Source organism: Chiloscyllium plagiosum, unplaced genomic scaffold (genome assembly GCF_037043375.1).
Source record: "Chiloscyllium plagiosum isolate Xiang-an unplaced genomic scaffold, Cpla_swu_hap1 HiC_scaffold_30, whole genome shotgun sequence".
Taxonomy (NCBI): domain Eukaryota; kingdom Metazoa; phylum Chordata; class Chondrichthyes; order Orectolobiformes; family Hemiscylliidae; genus Chiloscyllium; species Chiloscyllium plagiosum.
Genome location: NW_028270168.1, coordinates 663,355 through 677,345, shown reverse-complemented (window position 1 = coordinate 677,345; position 13,991 = coordinate 663,355). Strand labels below are relative to the sequence as shown.

Here is a 13,991-nt window from a genome sequence, read left to right as displayed (position 1 = left end):
GCAAAACACTCATGCTTTCCCCTATATATTGCAGTTTTTGCTGGTATTGCAGGCTGCAACTTGAATGCCTGCAGACTGTGAATGAATTTAAAGAGACAATCTTGGTAGTTTGTTAATCTGTTGGGGGGGATCCTATTGCCTAAACTTACTGGATGACATTCAAACTACGAACTCCACGGTGCTGAGTTACAAATAGAGTGAAATTCTTTCATTCTTCACCAGAATATGGCACCATTTTGATAGTTTAAGAATAAGAGGAAAAACAAAAAGATGTAGCTTAATGAGAAGCCCATTTATGTTTGAGGTCTGAGCCAACTGGGCCAATTCACCTCCACCACACTGAGGAACAGTGTGCCCATTTCAATGCTGCTGTGATGCCTTCCTGTCACTGCCAGCCCCAGACCCAATCAATGAAGAAGTCACTGATCCTCAGGTGCCATCTTTCACCACTGGGCCTACCTTGTCTATATCGTCCCACTTCACTCTCCAGTGCAGTGACCTCACTCTCCATCCACTTCTTATTTCCACTGACACGTCCTGGAGTATTTCCAACTCAAGCTGGCAATCTAATTGTGTTGACACAAGTTGGGCCATCTTGTGTAAACTTGATTTTACACTCTACATATAGTTATACAAAATGAAGGAGGTAAACCTAGCTAAGAAACATTTGCATAACATGCAGACAACTGCCGTGAAAATTGGTAACCATTCCAACAAAAGTTCTTTATCCTCTTATTTGCTGGTTTTCATCAAGCAATTCGAAGACAAGACAATCTAACTTTACAGTTTACAGGGCATAAGGGAGTGGACTAACTAGATCCTACAGCCTGGAAACAGCAAAGAATGAAAAATGGCTTCTTTGTATTCAATGCTTAAATTTTTAAACCAGGAAGGGAACAGATAATGCACAAGGCAATGTGTGATAACCGCTGGAAATGTGTTGCTGGAAAAGCGCAGCAGGTCAGGCAGCATCCAGGGAACAGGAGAATCGACGTTTCGGGCATAAGCCTGAAGAAGGGCTTATGCCCGAAACGTCGATTCTCCTGTTCCCTGGATGCTGCCTGACCTGCTGCGCTTTTCCAGCAACACATTTCCAGCTCTGATCTCCAGCATCTGCAGACCTCACTTTCTCCTCAATGTGTGATAACCACCAGTAATAGTTAGGTAATATGCAGCTCATGCCTTTATCATCTATTATTATGCTGCAAGTCAAAATTATAATCTTCTGAACAGATACAAGTAAAGACTGATGGTCACTTTACATTTTACCATTTGCACTTGCGTAAGAGTTTAAGACAAAATTTCAAGATGAAAAGGGCTCAACATATACATGGATAACATTGTGAGGGATTGAAAACCCTGCATTTCTAGGGAACTGACACTAGTAACAGTTTCAGTAATTGCTAGCCATGGTTCTGAATTCAGCAGAGAACTGCTATCCCAGGTTACCTATTTCTGATTGAGAAAACAGCAGTTGTGAAAAGAATCACGAGACTGCTCCCACTGACCCAACTCCCAAAACAAGCATGAGTTTATGAAAAGCTAAGAAATTTTTGGTCAGGGGTCAAATTTTACAAAAGGTTAATGATAAGTTCAGTCCAGTATTTGCACTTGTTCCAGTAAGTATTATAATTTTAGCTGTTTATTTTTCTTACCTCCTCTCTCAACTCATACTGTTCTATCAGTTTCTTCAGTTTCTCTGCCAGTTCCATATTCTCCTGGCGCAGTTTGGAATTCCTTTCATTATGTTGTTCCATTTGCGTCTGGATATCATTTAGAGTGACCTGGAAGTGAGAAGTGATCTCTTTGCGCTTCTCTTCTTCATCTCTTCCACGTTGAACCCCTTCTTCCTGTGGGAACGTTTTGCAATATTGACAAAATTTCTAATATTCCACTATTTCGCTCAGCAAAATGACAAGGACGTAATTGCACAGTCTGGCTTTACTTAGTGCACATTTCATATCGTATTACATATATACAGCAAAATTCAGCCAATAGCTCAGAGACTAGAATAATTGTTGCTAATATGGAGAATACCCAAAATCATCTGGGGTATCAAAAGCTGACATCATGCAGAAAAGATTATTTTTATTACACCACCTCAGCAAATACAACTATTTTACTATACTGAACAGTATTTTGGTTACACAATAAACAGGTTGCAGAACATCATTAATTTTAGACTTTTTTTTTGGGGGGGGGGGGGGGTAAGGGTGAGAGGAGATGGTCATGGTGGAGTGTTTTTGCAGAGGCCTCTGCCCAGTCGTGTGTCACAAGGATCAGTGCTGGGTCCACTGCTTTTTGTCATTTATGTAAATGACTTAGATGTGAATGTAGGAGGTATTGGTTGTGCAGTAGACAGTGAAAGTGGTTACCCCAAAGCGCAACAGGACTTTGATCAGTTGGGCTGATGGGCTGTGGAATTTAATTTAGATAACTGTGAGGTGTTGCATTTTGGTAAGGCAAATCGGGGCAGGACTTGTACACTTAATCTTATAGTCTTGGGGAGCGTTACTGAACAAAAGATCTTGGAGTGCAGGCAGAGTCACAGGTAGACAAGGTAGTGGAGGTGTTGTTTGGTACACTTGCCTTTATTGGTCAGTGCATTAAGTACAGAAGTCAGGAAGTCATGTTAAGGGTGTACAGGATACTGGTTAGGTCACTTTTGGAATACTGCATGCAATTCTGGTCCCCCTGCTATAGGAAAGATGTTGTTAAACTTGAAAGGATGCAGAAGTGATTTATAAAGGATGTTGCGGGAGTTGGAGAGTTTAAACCACAGGGAGAGGCTGAATAAGTCGGGGCTAGTTTCCCTGGAGTGTCAGAGGTTGATGCGTGATCTTATAGAGATTTAAAAGATTATAAGGGATATGAACAAATCTCTCCATGACAGATGGTGAAATTTGAATTTAATAAAATCTGGAATTAAAAAAAGTTTGTCTAATGGTGATCAAACAACCAATGTCAATTATTATTAAGAACCCATCTTATTCATGAATGCCCTTCAGGGATCTGGGAGCTTTATCTGGTCTGGCCTACATGTAACTTCAGACCCACAACAATATGGTTGACTCTTAGCTGCCCGCTGGACTATTAGGAATGGATTAGGATGGCTAGCACATGCACATCCTGTGAATGAATTAAACAAAAGGACAACACAGAACATTGAAAGGACAAATCCTGACCTAAATTTTAATGAAGCATGTAGCTTGCTCAAGCCATAAACACCACAGTGCTAAGTTGGTCAAGTCTACCCTTTTTTGATGTTTGCCTCATGTGGTGCAGAGGCAGTGTCCCTACCTCTGAACCAGGAGTCAAATAACAAAGAGCTGCACAGCACAGGAATAGGCCATTCAGCCCACCAAAACTGTGCTGACACATTATGCCTTTCTAAACTGAAAACCTTCTTCCTCTACGCTGTCAGCATTCCTCTACTCACTGCTTCGTTACATGTCTGCCACGATGCCTCTTAAACGTTGCTACTGCACCTACCTTCACCAGCTCCTCTGGCAGTGCATTCCAGGCACTTACCAACCTCTGTAAAGAAAGACCTGCCTATCACCTCCTTTAAACGTAACCCATTTTACCTTAAATCTATGCCCCCTTATGACTGACATTTCTAAATTGGGACAAAGACTCCAAATATTCATTCTATTCAAGCCTCAATTTTGTAAACATGTCTCAGGTTGCCCCTCATCCTTGAACATTCAAGAGAAAACAAACCAAGTCTGTCCAATCTCATGGCTAATACCCTCCAAACCAGGCAATATCCTGGCAAGCTGTTGTTGCACCATCTCCAAAGCCTACAGATCCACTTGGTGGTGTGGCAGACGAGAACTGTACACAATATTCAAAATGTGACCTAACTAAATTTTGATACAAATTGTGAGCTGCAACATGACTTGCCAATTATTATTCTCTATGCCAGTACTGATGAAGGCAAGCATGCCATATGCCTCCTTGAACACTAAGGGCTGCCCGTATTTGAAGGACAAAATGGCTGATAAAAAGAACTAAACACCTGCTCCAGCATTTAAGTGAAACACAAATGATACCTTTGAACAGGGCTACTTCAAATGAATAGAAGGCCCTGCACAAATAGCCAGAGACATTTCGATAAGATGTCTAAGGATAGATACAAGTTCATTAAACCACGACAAGTGATTGATTACATCTTCATTAATGAAAGTATGTTGTCCCATTAGGTGAACAGCGTTAGTTGGAACACGGGGTGTAAATCTCAATGAGACAGTCAGCCTAACTTATCATGCAACTGTGAAAACAGCTGAAGTTATTTTGAAGTAATCAGCGGTTTCTTTGAAGTTATTCACAACATCAAGCAATAGGTTCTAGTTAAAAGCTTCTTCAGATAATCACAGATTTCAACATAATTATGGATACACATATACAACCAAAATATAACAGAAGTATTAGGGGAATACATTCAAACATAGATGTGAAAGTTAATTAGTCTCTGGAAACACTTTCCTTATCTCTAAAACGATGCCTGACAAAATAGATTTATCCGCAAAACTTTATAATAGAAATCAATATTTCAAATCTTACAGCAGATAGCTAGATCCAACTGTCCATATATTAAAACTGGGATAGTGGGAAAATATGAGAAATTACAGAATTTGATAGTTAGTACATGGAATACAATGAAAAATAAAATTCAAGCAGCCCATAGAGATAAACAAGTCTGGAACATGTCCAGAGGAGTATAGTCAGTAACTCTGGAATGCTAATTAACAGGATGCATAAGAAGATCAAGGCTTGGTGATTACAATATCTGTTAAACACAATGAGATCATGAGAATGTGGGACTGTCCATATGAGTGCCCATCATTGATTATGTGTTTCATAGGTTTGTATATGTAGAATAAGGGAAGGACACACTGACCAGGTTGTATGTGATTATTGTAGCACAAAATGTACAAAATGTTGTCACTCACCGAAATTCAGAATGTGTCATTGATCTCTCTTCCAATCTGAGCCAAAAAATTATCGAGGCCAGATTCAGGGAAGTCTTTGAACCTCTCCTTGCATTAACCAGTTGTTACTTGAATAAGAATAAAGACTGCCATGTGCCTGAATCCTGCTTGCCTCCTGAGTTTTTGTCCCAAGTCACAGGGTTTTGCTCTTACAACCACTTTATCCATTTATGTTGCTACTTTCAGGGGACTGTGAACCTATACGCCTAGATCCCTTTGTATACTGATACTAAGAGTTCTGCCATTTAACACAAAATTCCCTCCTGCACAAGATCTTCCAAAATGTATCATCTTGCATTCAGTCACATTAAACTCCATCTGCCATTTCTCCACCTAAATCTCCAGCCTATACCCGGCTGTATTCATTGGCAATCCACCTCACTATCTGCAGCTCCCCCAAATTTTGTTTTATCACAAACTTACGAATCAGACTACCTACATTTTCCTCCAAATCATTTATATACATGCCACAAACAACAGGGGTCCCAGCAGTTGTCTGGGAGGAACACCACTGGTCATTCTTTTGTTTATGTTTGGACTAAGGCTGTGATGAAAGTCAGGAGCTGAGTGGCCTTGAATGAACCCAAATTGTGCATGATCAGCAGGTTATTATTCAGCAAGTGTCACCTCATTACCTTGGACCAAAACTTCCATCACTTTGTTGATGAGACACTGATTGGTCAGGTTGGATTTTGGCTGAGATGTTTACAGCACAGGAGGTGGTCATTTGGCTCATCATACCTGTGCTGATCAACAAAGATCCAAATACATCAGTCCCATTTTCCAGCTTTTGGCACATATGCCTGCAAGCTAGGGCAACACAAGTGAATATTTAAATTATTGTTTAAATGTTACAAGAATTTTAGACTCAACCAGCCTTTCAGATATTGAGTTTGAGACTTCCACCTCCTTAGTGAAAATATTTCATCTCAATCCTCCTCTTAACCTTCTACATCTTTCCTTAAATCTGTGTCCTCTGGTTCTTGACCCCTCTGCTAATGGAAAAATAGCCTTCCTACCTACTCTATGCATCTAATAATGTTGTACACCTCTATTGAGTCCCTTTTCAACCTTTGTTGCTCCAAGGAAAATTGCCCCAGCTAATCTAATTTTTCCTCATAGTTCTGACTCTCCAATCCAGCCAGTATTGTGGTAAATCTTCTCTACACCCTCTAATGCAATTGTATTCTTCCTATAATAAGGTGACCCAGAACTGCACATTGTCCTTCAGTTGTGGCCTAATCACCATATTTTAGTACCAGCATACCCTCCTTGCACTTGTGCTCTATATCTCAGTTAATAAAGATAAGTATCCCATACGCCTTCTTATCCACGTTATTACCTAATCTGTCACCAGTGATGTTGACATGCACTCCAAGCTCCCTATGATCTTCAGTTCTAACTGATATTGTCACCATTTCCAAAATGCTCCCTTACTGATAAGCCTTCGCCCTGCCTGGGCTCATTTCTAAATATTGGATCAAGAACTGTCCCTCTCTTGCCGGCTTTCTACTTACTTGCAGGGCCAAGAGCAGAAAGATCCGCAACAACCAAGAGTGTCAGGGAATGAGATGTAGAGTTGGCAGTGAGCAGCAATTACTAAGAAAGAAGTTACAAAATAATTTTTTAAAATAAGTAAAATAGGTAATTTCAGTTACTAACATAGAAATTTAACTAAGTAAAAGTATTTCTACTTACAGGATGCAGTATATTAATATCTGTTTTCTGATAAGGAAAGATCCACGATACCTAATTCCAGTTTTAACATAAGTTCCTATGCGATTTTCAGAAACACAACCATAAGTCAGGACTTCTTATACACCATCCACATTGTGTCAACTCCTCAAAGCACAAATAAATTAGTTAAATACCATTTCCTGTTCACAAAACAGTGTTAACTTTGCCTGACTGAAATGGGATTTTCCATGTAAATGTTCCACTATAATCTCTAACATGAGATTCCAGCATTTTCCCCGTGATGCAGATTTAGCCTGTAGTTACCTGCTTTCTTGGGTAGTGAAGTTACATCTGCTACTTTACAATATGATGGAATTGTTCCAGAATCTAGGGAAGTTTGGACCATTAAAATCCATACATCGCCTATTCTAACAACCATTTCTTTTAAAAGAAAAACATCTTAAGAAAAAAAGCAAGAAGATGAGTGATAAGACAGATAACTGGTTAGAATACAAAGAACGGCAGAGAATAATTCAGAGGTTAAATCGGACAAATACATTACAGCATGAGAAGCTAGCTAGAAATGTAAAAAACAGATCACTAGTTTCTAAAGGTATCTAAAAAGAAAAAAAACAAAGGTTGATCCTTTAAAGGGTGAGAATGAGGAGTCAATAATAATTGGAATTATTTCAATAAGTAACACACACTGAATAAACGGATTTGTCAAGTTTCATATAAAATGCTACTGCAAAGTTGGAATTCACGGAGTAGGCAGTCACACACTAAATGGCTGCCTGGCTAACAGATAATATAATTTGCATAAAAGGGTCTTTATCCAACTGGCAGGAAGTGACGAGTGGGGTAATACAGAATCTTTGCTGGACCCTCATCTTTACACAATGTATGTCATTGACACTGATGTAGACATGTAAAAATGGCATTACAAGGATACTGACCAATAGCTTGAATGAGTGGGCAAAAAAGTCTGGTAGATGTAGTACAACATAGAAAAAATGTTAAGTTTTCACTCCGGGACCAAAAGGAGGAAAAAGCAGTGTATTACTTAAATGGAGCTGGAAATGTGTTGCTGGAAAAGCGCAGCAGGTCAGGCAGCATCCAGGGAACAGGAGAATCGACGTTTCGGGCAAAAGCCCTTCTTCAGGAATCCTGAAGAAGGGCTTATGCCCGAAACGTCGATTCTCCTGTTCCCTGGATGCTGCCTGACCTGCTGCACTTTTCCAGCAACACATTTCCAGCTCTGATCTCCAGCATCTGCAGACCTCACTTTCTCCTATTACTTAAATGGAGCATGGCTGCAGAATTCTAAGGCGCAGAGGGATCTTGTTGTTCCAATGCAGGAGTCACAAAAGTTAGTATGCAGGTACAGTACACAATTAAGGATGCAAATTTGAATGTTAACTGAATGTATTATAACATGAGTACGACTTAAAAGTTAGGATGTTAAGCCTCCATTTCCACAGGACATTAGTGAAACCAGATCTGGAAACTTTGTGCAACTTCATTATTAAGGAAGTCTCATTATTAAGGAAGGATGTAAATACGTTGGAGGTGATTCAGAGGAACTTCATTACATTGATACCTGAGGTTAACAGGTGTTTGTCATGAGGAAAGATAAGACAGACTGGGCTTGTTTCTACTGGGGTTTAGGAAAGTGAGGTGTGATTTGATTGAAATGTATAAGATCCTGAATGGTCTTGACAAGTGGGCATGGAAAAGATGTTTTCGTCTTGTAGGTGAATCCAAATCTATCAGGCACTGTTTTCAAATTAGGAGTCTCCCTTTTGGGGCAGAGGTAAAGGGAGCATTTTTTTGCTCTTAAAAGTTTGACACTCTTTGGAACACACTTCCAGAGAAGGCAGTGGACATTAAATATTTTTGGAATATATAGATATATAGGCAAGGAAACAAAGGTCATCAGGAGATGGGAATGTGTTATTCAGAATACAGATAGTCATTCAGTAAGATCATGGCTAATCTAAGAGTCATATGGCTTATTTTTGCTCCTAATTTGTATGTTCTGTTATGTTCATCTGAACTTGATGGGAATCCTGGCGTAAACTTCAGTTGTTGGAATCATACCTACCACTAAGAAGGCGTTCACAGTTGCTGGGGGTCAATCATCTCAATCACAGGATGATGCTAGAATAACTGCTCTGGGTAATGTCCTTGGAAAAAATCTTCTTCAATTGTTTCAGCAATGACCTTCTCTCCATCCTAAGGTGAGACGTGGGGTTGTTCATTGATGTTTATACCATGGTCAGAATTCACAATTCCTTGGTGTCCTGAAGCAACTTGTGTCCAGCAGATCTGGACAACATTCAGACTTGTGATGCTAAGTTAGAATGCGGTGCTGAAAAAGCACAGTAGGTCAAGCAGCATCCAAAGAGCAGGAGAATCGACATTTTGGGCAAAAACCATTCATCAGGAATTGCAAAGCCTCTTCCAAGGATGCCTAGCTTGAAGTTCTCCTCCTCTCTCTACAAGGACTTTGTGATGCTAAGTGCCAAGTAACAGTTGTGCCACATAAATGCCAGACATTGATGATCTCCAGGAGGAGAAAATCAAACCAGAGCCTGTCCATCATCTACAAGGCACAAATCAGGAGTGTGTCAAAAAATCAAATGCAGCTTCAGCTCCAGTAAATTAAGCTCTTCATGCCTTGAACCGGTATGAAGTTTTACTTAATGCTCTAGATTAAGGCCTCAAGGATGCATCAGCAAATTTATGTTTGAACTATACTTGAGAACCTAATGGTAAAGGCTCATCATTTACAAGGGGAAAGTGAAGCAACATATGGCAAATAATTTTTATATTTAGGCAACGATAGCTCAAGGTACCTAGGACAACAATTTCAGACTTGTATATACTATGAATTGCAAAGCAACTGAACAAAAACGACATGGTGGGGGATTGTAATGAGTGGAGTCATTGAAGACCCATGATGAGCACTGCAGGACTGTTGCAAAACCAAACTGACTATTAGAAACAATAACTGAGACTTAACATAAACCAAAGGAAATAATTTCTTTGTACAATTTCCTTTATTATGAACATAGGAACAGGGGAAAGCTATTCAGCCTGTCCAGCCTACCCCATCATTCAATGCAATCATGGTTGCTCAAACACTCCAATGCCTTTTACTTACTCCAATCTCAAATCTGTATTGCACTGATAATCAGAAGTATATCAATCTCTACCTTAAATGTGCTGAAACACCAAGCCAATACAGACTACAGTGGTAGAGAATTCCAAAGATTCACAACCCTTGAAGTAAATTAACTTATCCTCATCGCGAACCTAAATGGCACCCCTCATATATTTAAATTGTGCCCTCGTTTTAGACTCAACCAGGGAAACATCCTATCTGCATCTAAACTGTTTAGCCCTTTAGGCATTCTGTAAGTTTTAACTTGATTATCTCTTATTCTTCAAAACTCCAGAGAATACAGGTCCAGTTTGCTAATCTCTCTTCATTGGACAGTCCTGTCAGGCCAGCAATGAGTCTGGTGAACATTTGTTGAACTCCCTCTATGATAATGATATCTTTCCTGAGATCAGGAGTCAAAACTGGCACACACTACTCCTGGTGCAGTTTGACCAAGCTCCTTTATAACGGAAATGAGACTTCATTATTTCTGGACTCAAACCTTCTTGCAATAAAGACTAACATTCTAATAAGAGTTCCGAATAACTTGTTGCATCTACATGTTCAACTTCAGTGAATGTGACAAGGGCACCTTGGTCCCTTTCTACATCTACACTTTCTAACCTCAAAAAATTATACTGCACAGCTACGTCTCCTGCCGAAGTGGACAATCTCATGTTTTCCACATTAGATTCCATCTGCTATGTTCTTGACTATTCACTAAGTCCATCTAAACCTTCCTGCAGTTGCTATAAAATGTCACTTAGCTTAGTATCATCTTGCAAATTGGGAAATAATACATTTGGTTCCCACCTCCAAAATACTGATATATATTGTGAACAGCGGGTGCCAACGTACTGACCTTTGTGGACCCCAACTAGTCTCAGCCTGACAATGAGAGACTGACCCACTTATTATTTTTCTTGGTTTTCTGTGTGAAGGCCATTCATTAATGTATGCTAGGATTCTAGATGAAACTGGACCAAGTCTAGGTTTGACTCCCTCATATAGTGAGAAGATCCAACATCCTGGAAAAGATTTAGAAAAGGAAAGCTAATAGCATGCTGGTGAGAGGATTTGAGTATAGGAATAGGGATGACTTTATGCAGTTATACAGAGCCTTGATGAGGGCACACATTGAGTACTGTGTCCAGTTTTGGTCTCCTAGTCTGGAGGAAGGACATTCTTGTTATTGAGGGAGTACAGTAAACAGAAGAGCCTTGGGAAAAGTTGATGAGCAGAGGGATCTGGGAGTTCAGGTCCATTGTACTCTGAAGGTGGCTGCACAGGTGGATAGAGTGGTCAAGAAGGCATATGGTATCAGATGGGGTATTGAGTATAAGAGCTGGCAGGTCCTGTTAAAATTGTACAAGGTTTGACTGCATTTATAATACTGTGTACAGTTCTGGTCGCCACCAAAAGGATGTGGGCGCTTTGGAGAGAGTGCAGAGAAGGTTTACGAGGATGTTGCCTGGTATGGAAGGTGCTAGCTACGAAGAGAGGTTGAGTAGGTTAGGTTTGTTTTCATTAGAAAAAAGGAGATTGAGGTCTACAAAATCATGAAAGGTATAGACAGGGTAGATAGAGATAAGCTTTTTCCCAGGGTGAAGGATTCAATAACAAGGTCACGCTTTCAAGGTGAAAGGGGAAAAGTTTAAGGGGGATGCACGTGGCAAGTACTTTACACAGAGGGTGGTAGGTGCCTAGAATGCGTTGCCAGCAGAGGTAGCAGAGGCAGGCACAGTAGATTAATTTAAGATGCTGCTGGACAGATGAATGAGTAGGTGGGGAGCAGGAGGGACGCAGATGCTTAGAAATTGGTCGATAGGTTTAGACAGTAGTTTTGGATCGGATCAGGCTTGGAGGGCCGAAGAGCTCGTTCCTGGGTTGTAAATTTTCTTTGTTCTTTGAGTCCAGAGAAAGTTCATTAGACTGATTTCCAGGATGGCAGGACTGACATATGACAAATGAGGAAAAACTAGATTAGTTTGGGGAAAAAAGATCAAAACAACGGCAATTTTAAAAGGAGGATCACAGACAAAAGAAGACCAAATGGTTAGTGAGGCTAAAAGAGAAAGTCACTGTAGTGAATCTGTGCAGTTACTGCCTTTGCTGTTTGAGCTCATGTATCTCGGGAGACTGGAGTGCATCTAGAAAAAATTAACAAACAGTTAAATTCACCTTGTAGGAACCTGTGTGGGAGAGCATAGTTTTTAATGTATAACCTTGCTGTAAGTCTACAGTAGTGAGTAGAGTGGGTTCTTTCTTGATTATATGTTTTATTGAGATCGGTCTCGATTAAATTTGAAAAATATAAACCATAAGTACTAAGTTATCCTGGAGCTCTGCTCTTCTTTTACAGCAATAAGACGGTGCTATTTTCTGGGTCTGTAGATTGTGAAGGAGCTAAGACGGCCTTTAGTAGAGTGATACGCTCTTCCTGTCGGATGTGGAAGTTTAGGGAGATTTTCCATGTTACTGATGATTAATCTGCAGGAAGTGTCTTTGGTTGCAAATCCTACCAGATTGCATGGATTGGTTGGAGATGCAGTTAGAGACAATGAGGAATTTACAAGAACTAAGGGGGAGATAGATGGTAGTTATAGGTAGGGAGAAAAGTTGCAGATACAGTCACATAGATGGGTTAACTTCAGGAAAGGTAGGAGGGCTTGGCAAGTAGTTCAGGAGTCTTCTGTAACTATCTCCATTGCAAACAAGTATGCGGTTTTCGAAAATGTAGGGGGTGATGGACTCTCAGGAGAATGTAGCACGAACAACCAAGTTTCTGGTATCGAGACTGACTCTAATGTAACAAGGGGTACGTTGGGTTTCAAGCGATCGATTATGTGTTAGAGGATTTTTTAGATTAGATTAGATTACTTTACAGTGTGGAAACAGGCCCTTCGGCCCAACAAGTTCACACCGACCCGCCGAAACGCAAACCACCCATACCCCTACATTTACCTCTTATCTAACACTACGGACAATTTAGCATGGCCAATTCACCTGACCTGCACATCTTTGGACGGTGGGAGGAAACCGGAGCACCCGGAGGAAACCCACGCAGACATGGGGAGAATGTGCAAACTCCACACAGTCAGTCGCCTGAGGCGGGAATTGAACCCGGGTCTCTGGCGCTGTGAGGCAGCAGTGCTAACCACTGTGTCGCCGCTTCTAGTCAGAAGCACAGACAGATGTTTCTGTGGCCAGCAGCGAAAAATCAGAATGGTGTGTTGCCTCCATGGTGCCAAAATCAAGGATATCTCAGAGACAGTGTAGAATGTCTGCAAAGTGGAGAGGGACCAGCAGGAGGTCTTTGTACAGATTGGAAATAACGACACAGAAAGGGAAAAGGATGAGATTCTGAAGGGAGAATATAGAAAGTTAGGCAGTAATTTAAAAAGGAGGTCTTCAAGGATACTACTATCTGGATTACACCCGTGCTATGAGCTAGTGAGGGCAGGAATAGGAGGATAGAGCAGATGAAAGCGTGGCTGAAGAACTGATGCAGGGGAAAAGGGTTTACATTTGTGGATCATTGGAATCTCTTCTGGGATAGAATTGACCTGTACAAGGAGGACGGATTGCACCTGAATTGGAAGGGGACTAATATAGAGGAACCTCTAGTATCCGAATGTGACGGGCAGGCAGAATTTTGTTCGGATAATCGATTATTCGGTTAATCGATTAAATGCCTTTCCTCTGGGACTCGGAGGTTTTGAAGTCTGCTTCTCATTCAGGAGACTGCAGTAGCACATAGAGCATGAGGCCCCACCCCCAACCCCGCCCACGACCCTGTGCAACAACATCCCCCACCCGAAGCAACACTGGACCCCCACTCATGTCCACGTGCAACACCGCCCACCCGCCCTAGCCCCACCCCTGTGCAAAACTGCCCCCGACCCCATACAACACTGCCCTCCCGCAGCACCACACCCCCACCCGTCCCCCTGCTCCTGACCCCGACCCCATCCAAAACCGTCCCCTGCCCCCAACACCCCAACCCAATCCATTACTGCCCCTACCTGCCCCATCCGTGCCCCCAACCCCGTCCATATCCACCCCCTCTCCTGGGCAGCCGGACTGGACACTAACAGTAAGACTGCTGCTGCCTTTGTGGGGTAAGTCTCTAAATAGCGTGCGCGCACACAGAC

At 41.3% G+C, this 13,991-nt stretch overlaps 1 protein-coding gene and 1 long non-coding RNA gene across 3 annotated transcripts in view; both read right to left on the bottom strand.

Annotated features, from left to right (window-relative positions):
• LOC122564567 (alpha-taxilin-like) overlaps positions 1–13,991 on the bottom strand; it is a 127,732-nt gene that overhangs the window by 25,160 nt on the left and 88,581 nt on the right. For both annotated transcript variants that reach the window (XM_087976645.1, XM_087976643.1), the window contains exon 5: positions 1,656–1,850. In XM_087976645.1, coding sequence (XP_087832771.1) covers positions 1,656–1,850 — 195 coding nt within the window. The remainder of the gene's footprint in view (positions 1–1,655; positions 1,851–13,991) is intronic.
• LOC148142121 (uncharacterized) lies at positions 1,863–13,581 on the bottom strand. The gene is made up of 4 exons (XR_015752109.1): positions 8,776–13,581; positions 6,693–6,768; positions 6,512–6,593; positions 1,863–5,740 (listed from the first exon to the last, which is right to left on the bottom strand). It is a non-coding gene; the product is annotated as an uncharacterized LOC148142121 (long non-coding RNA).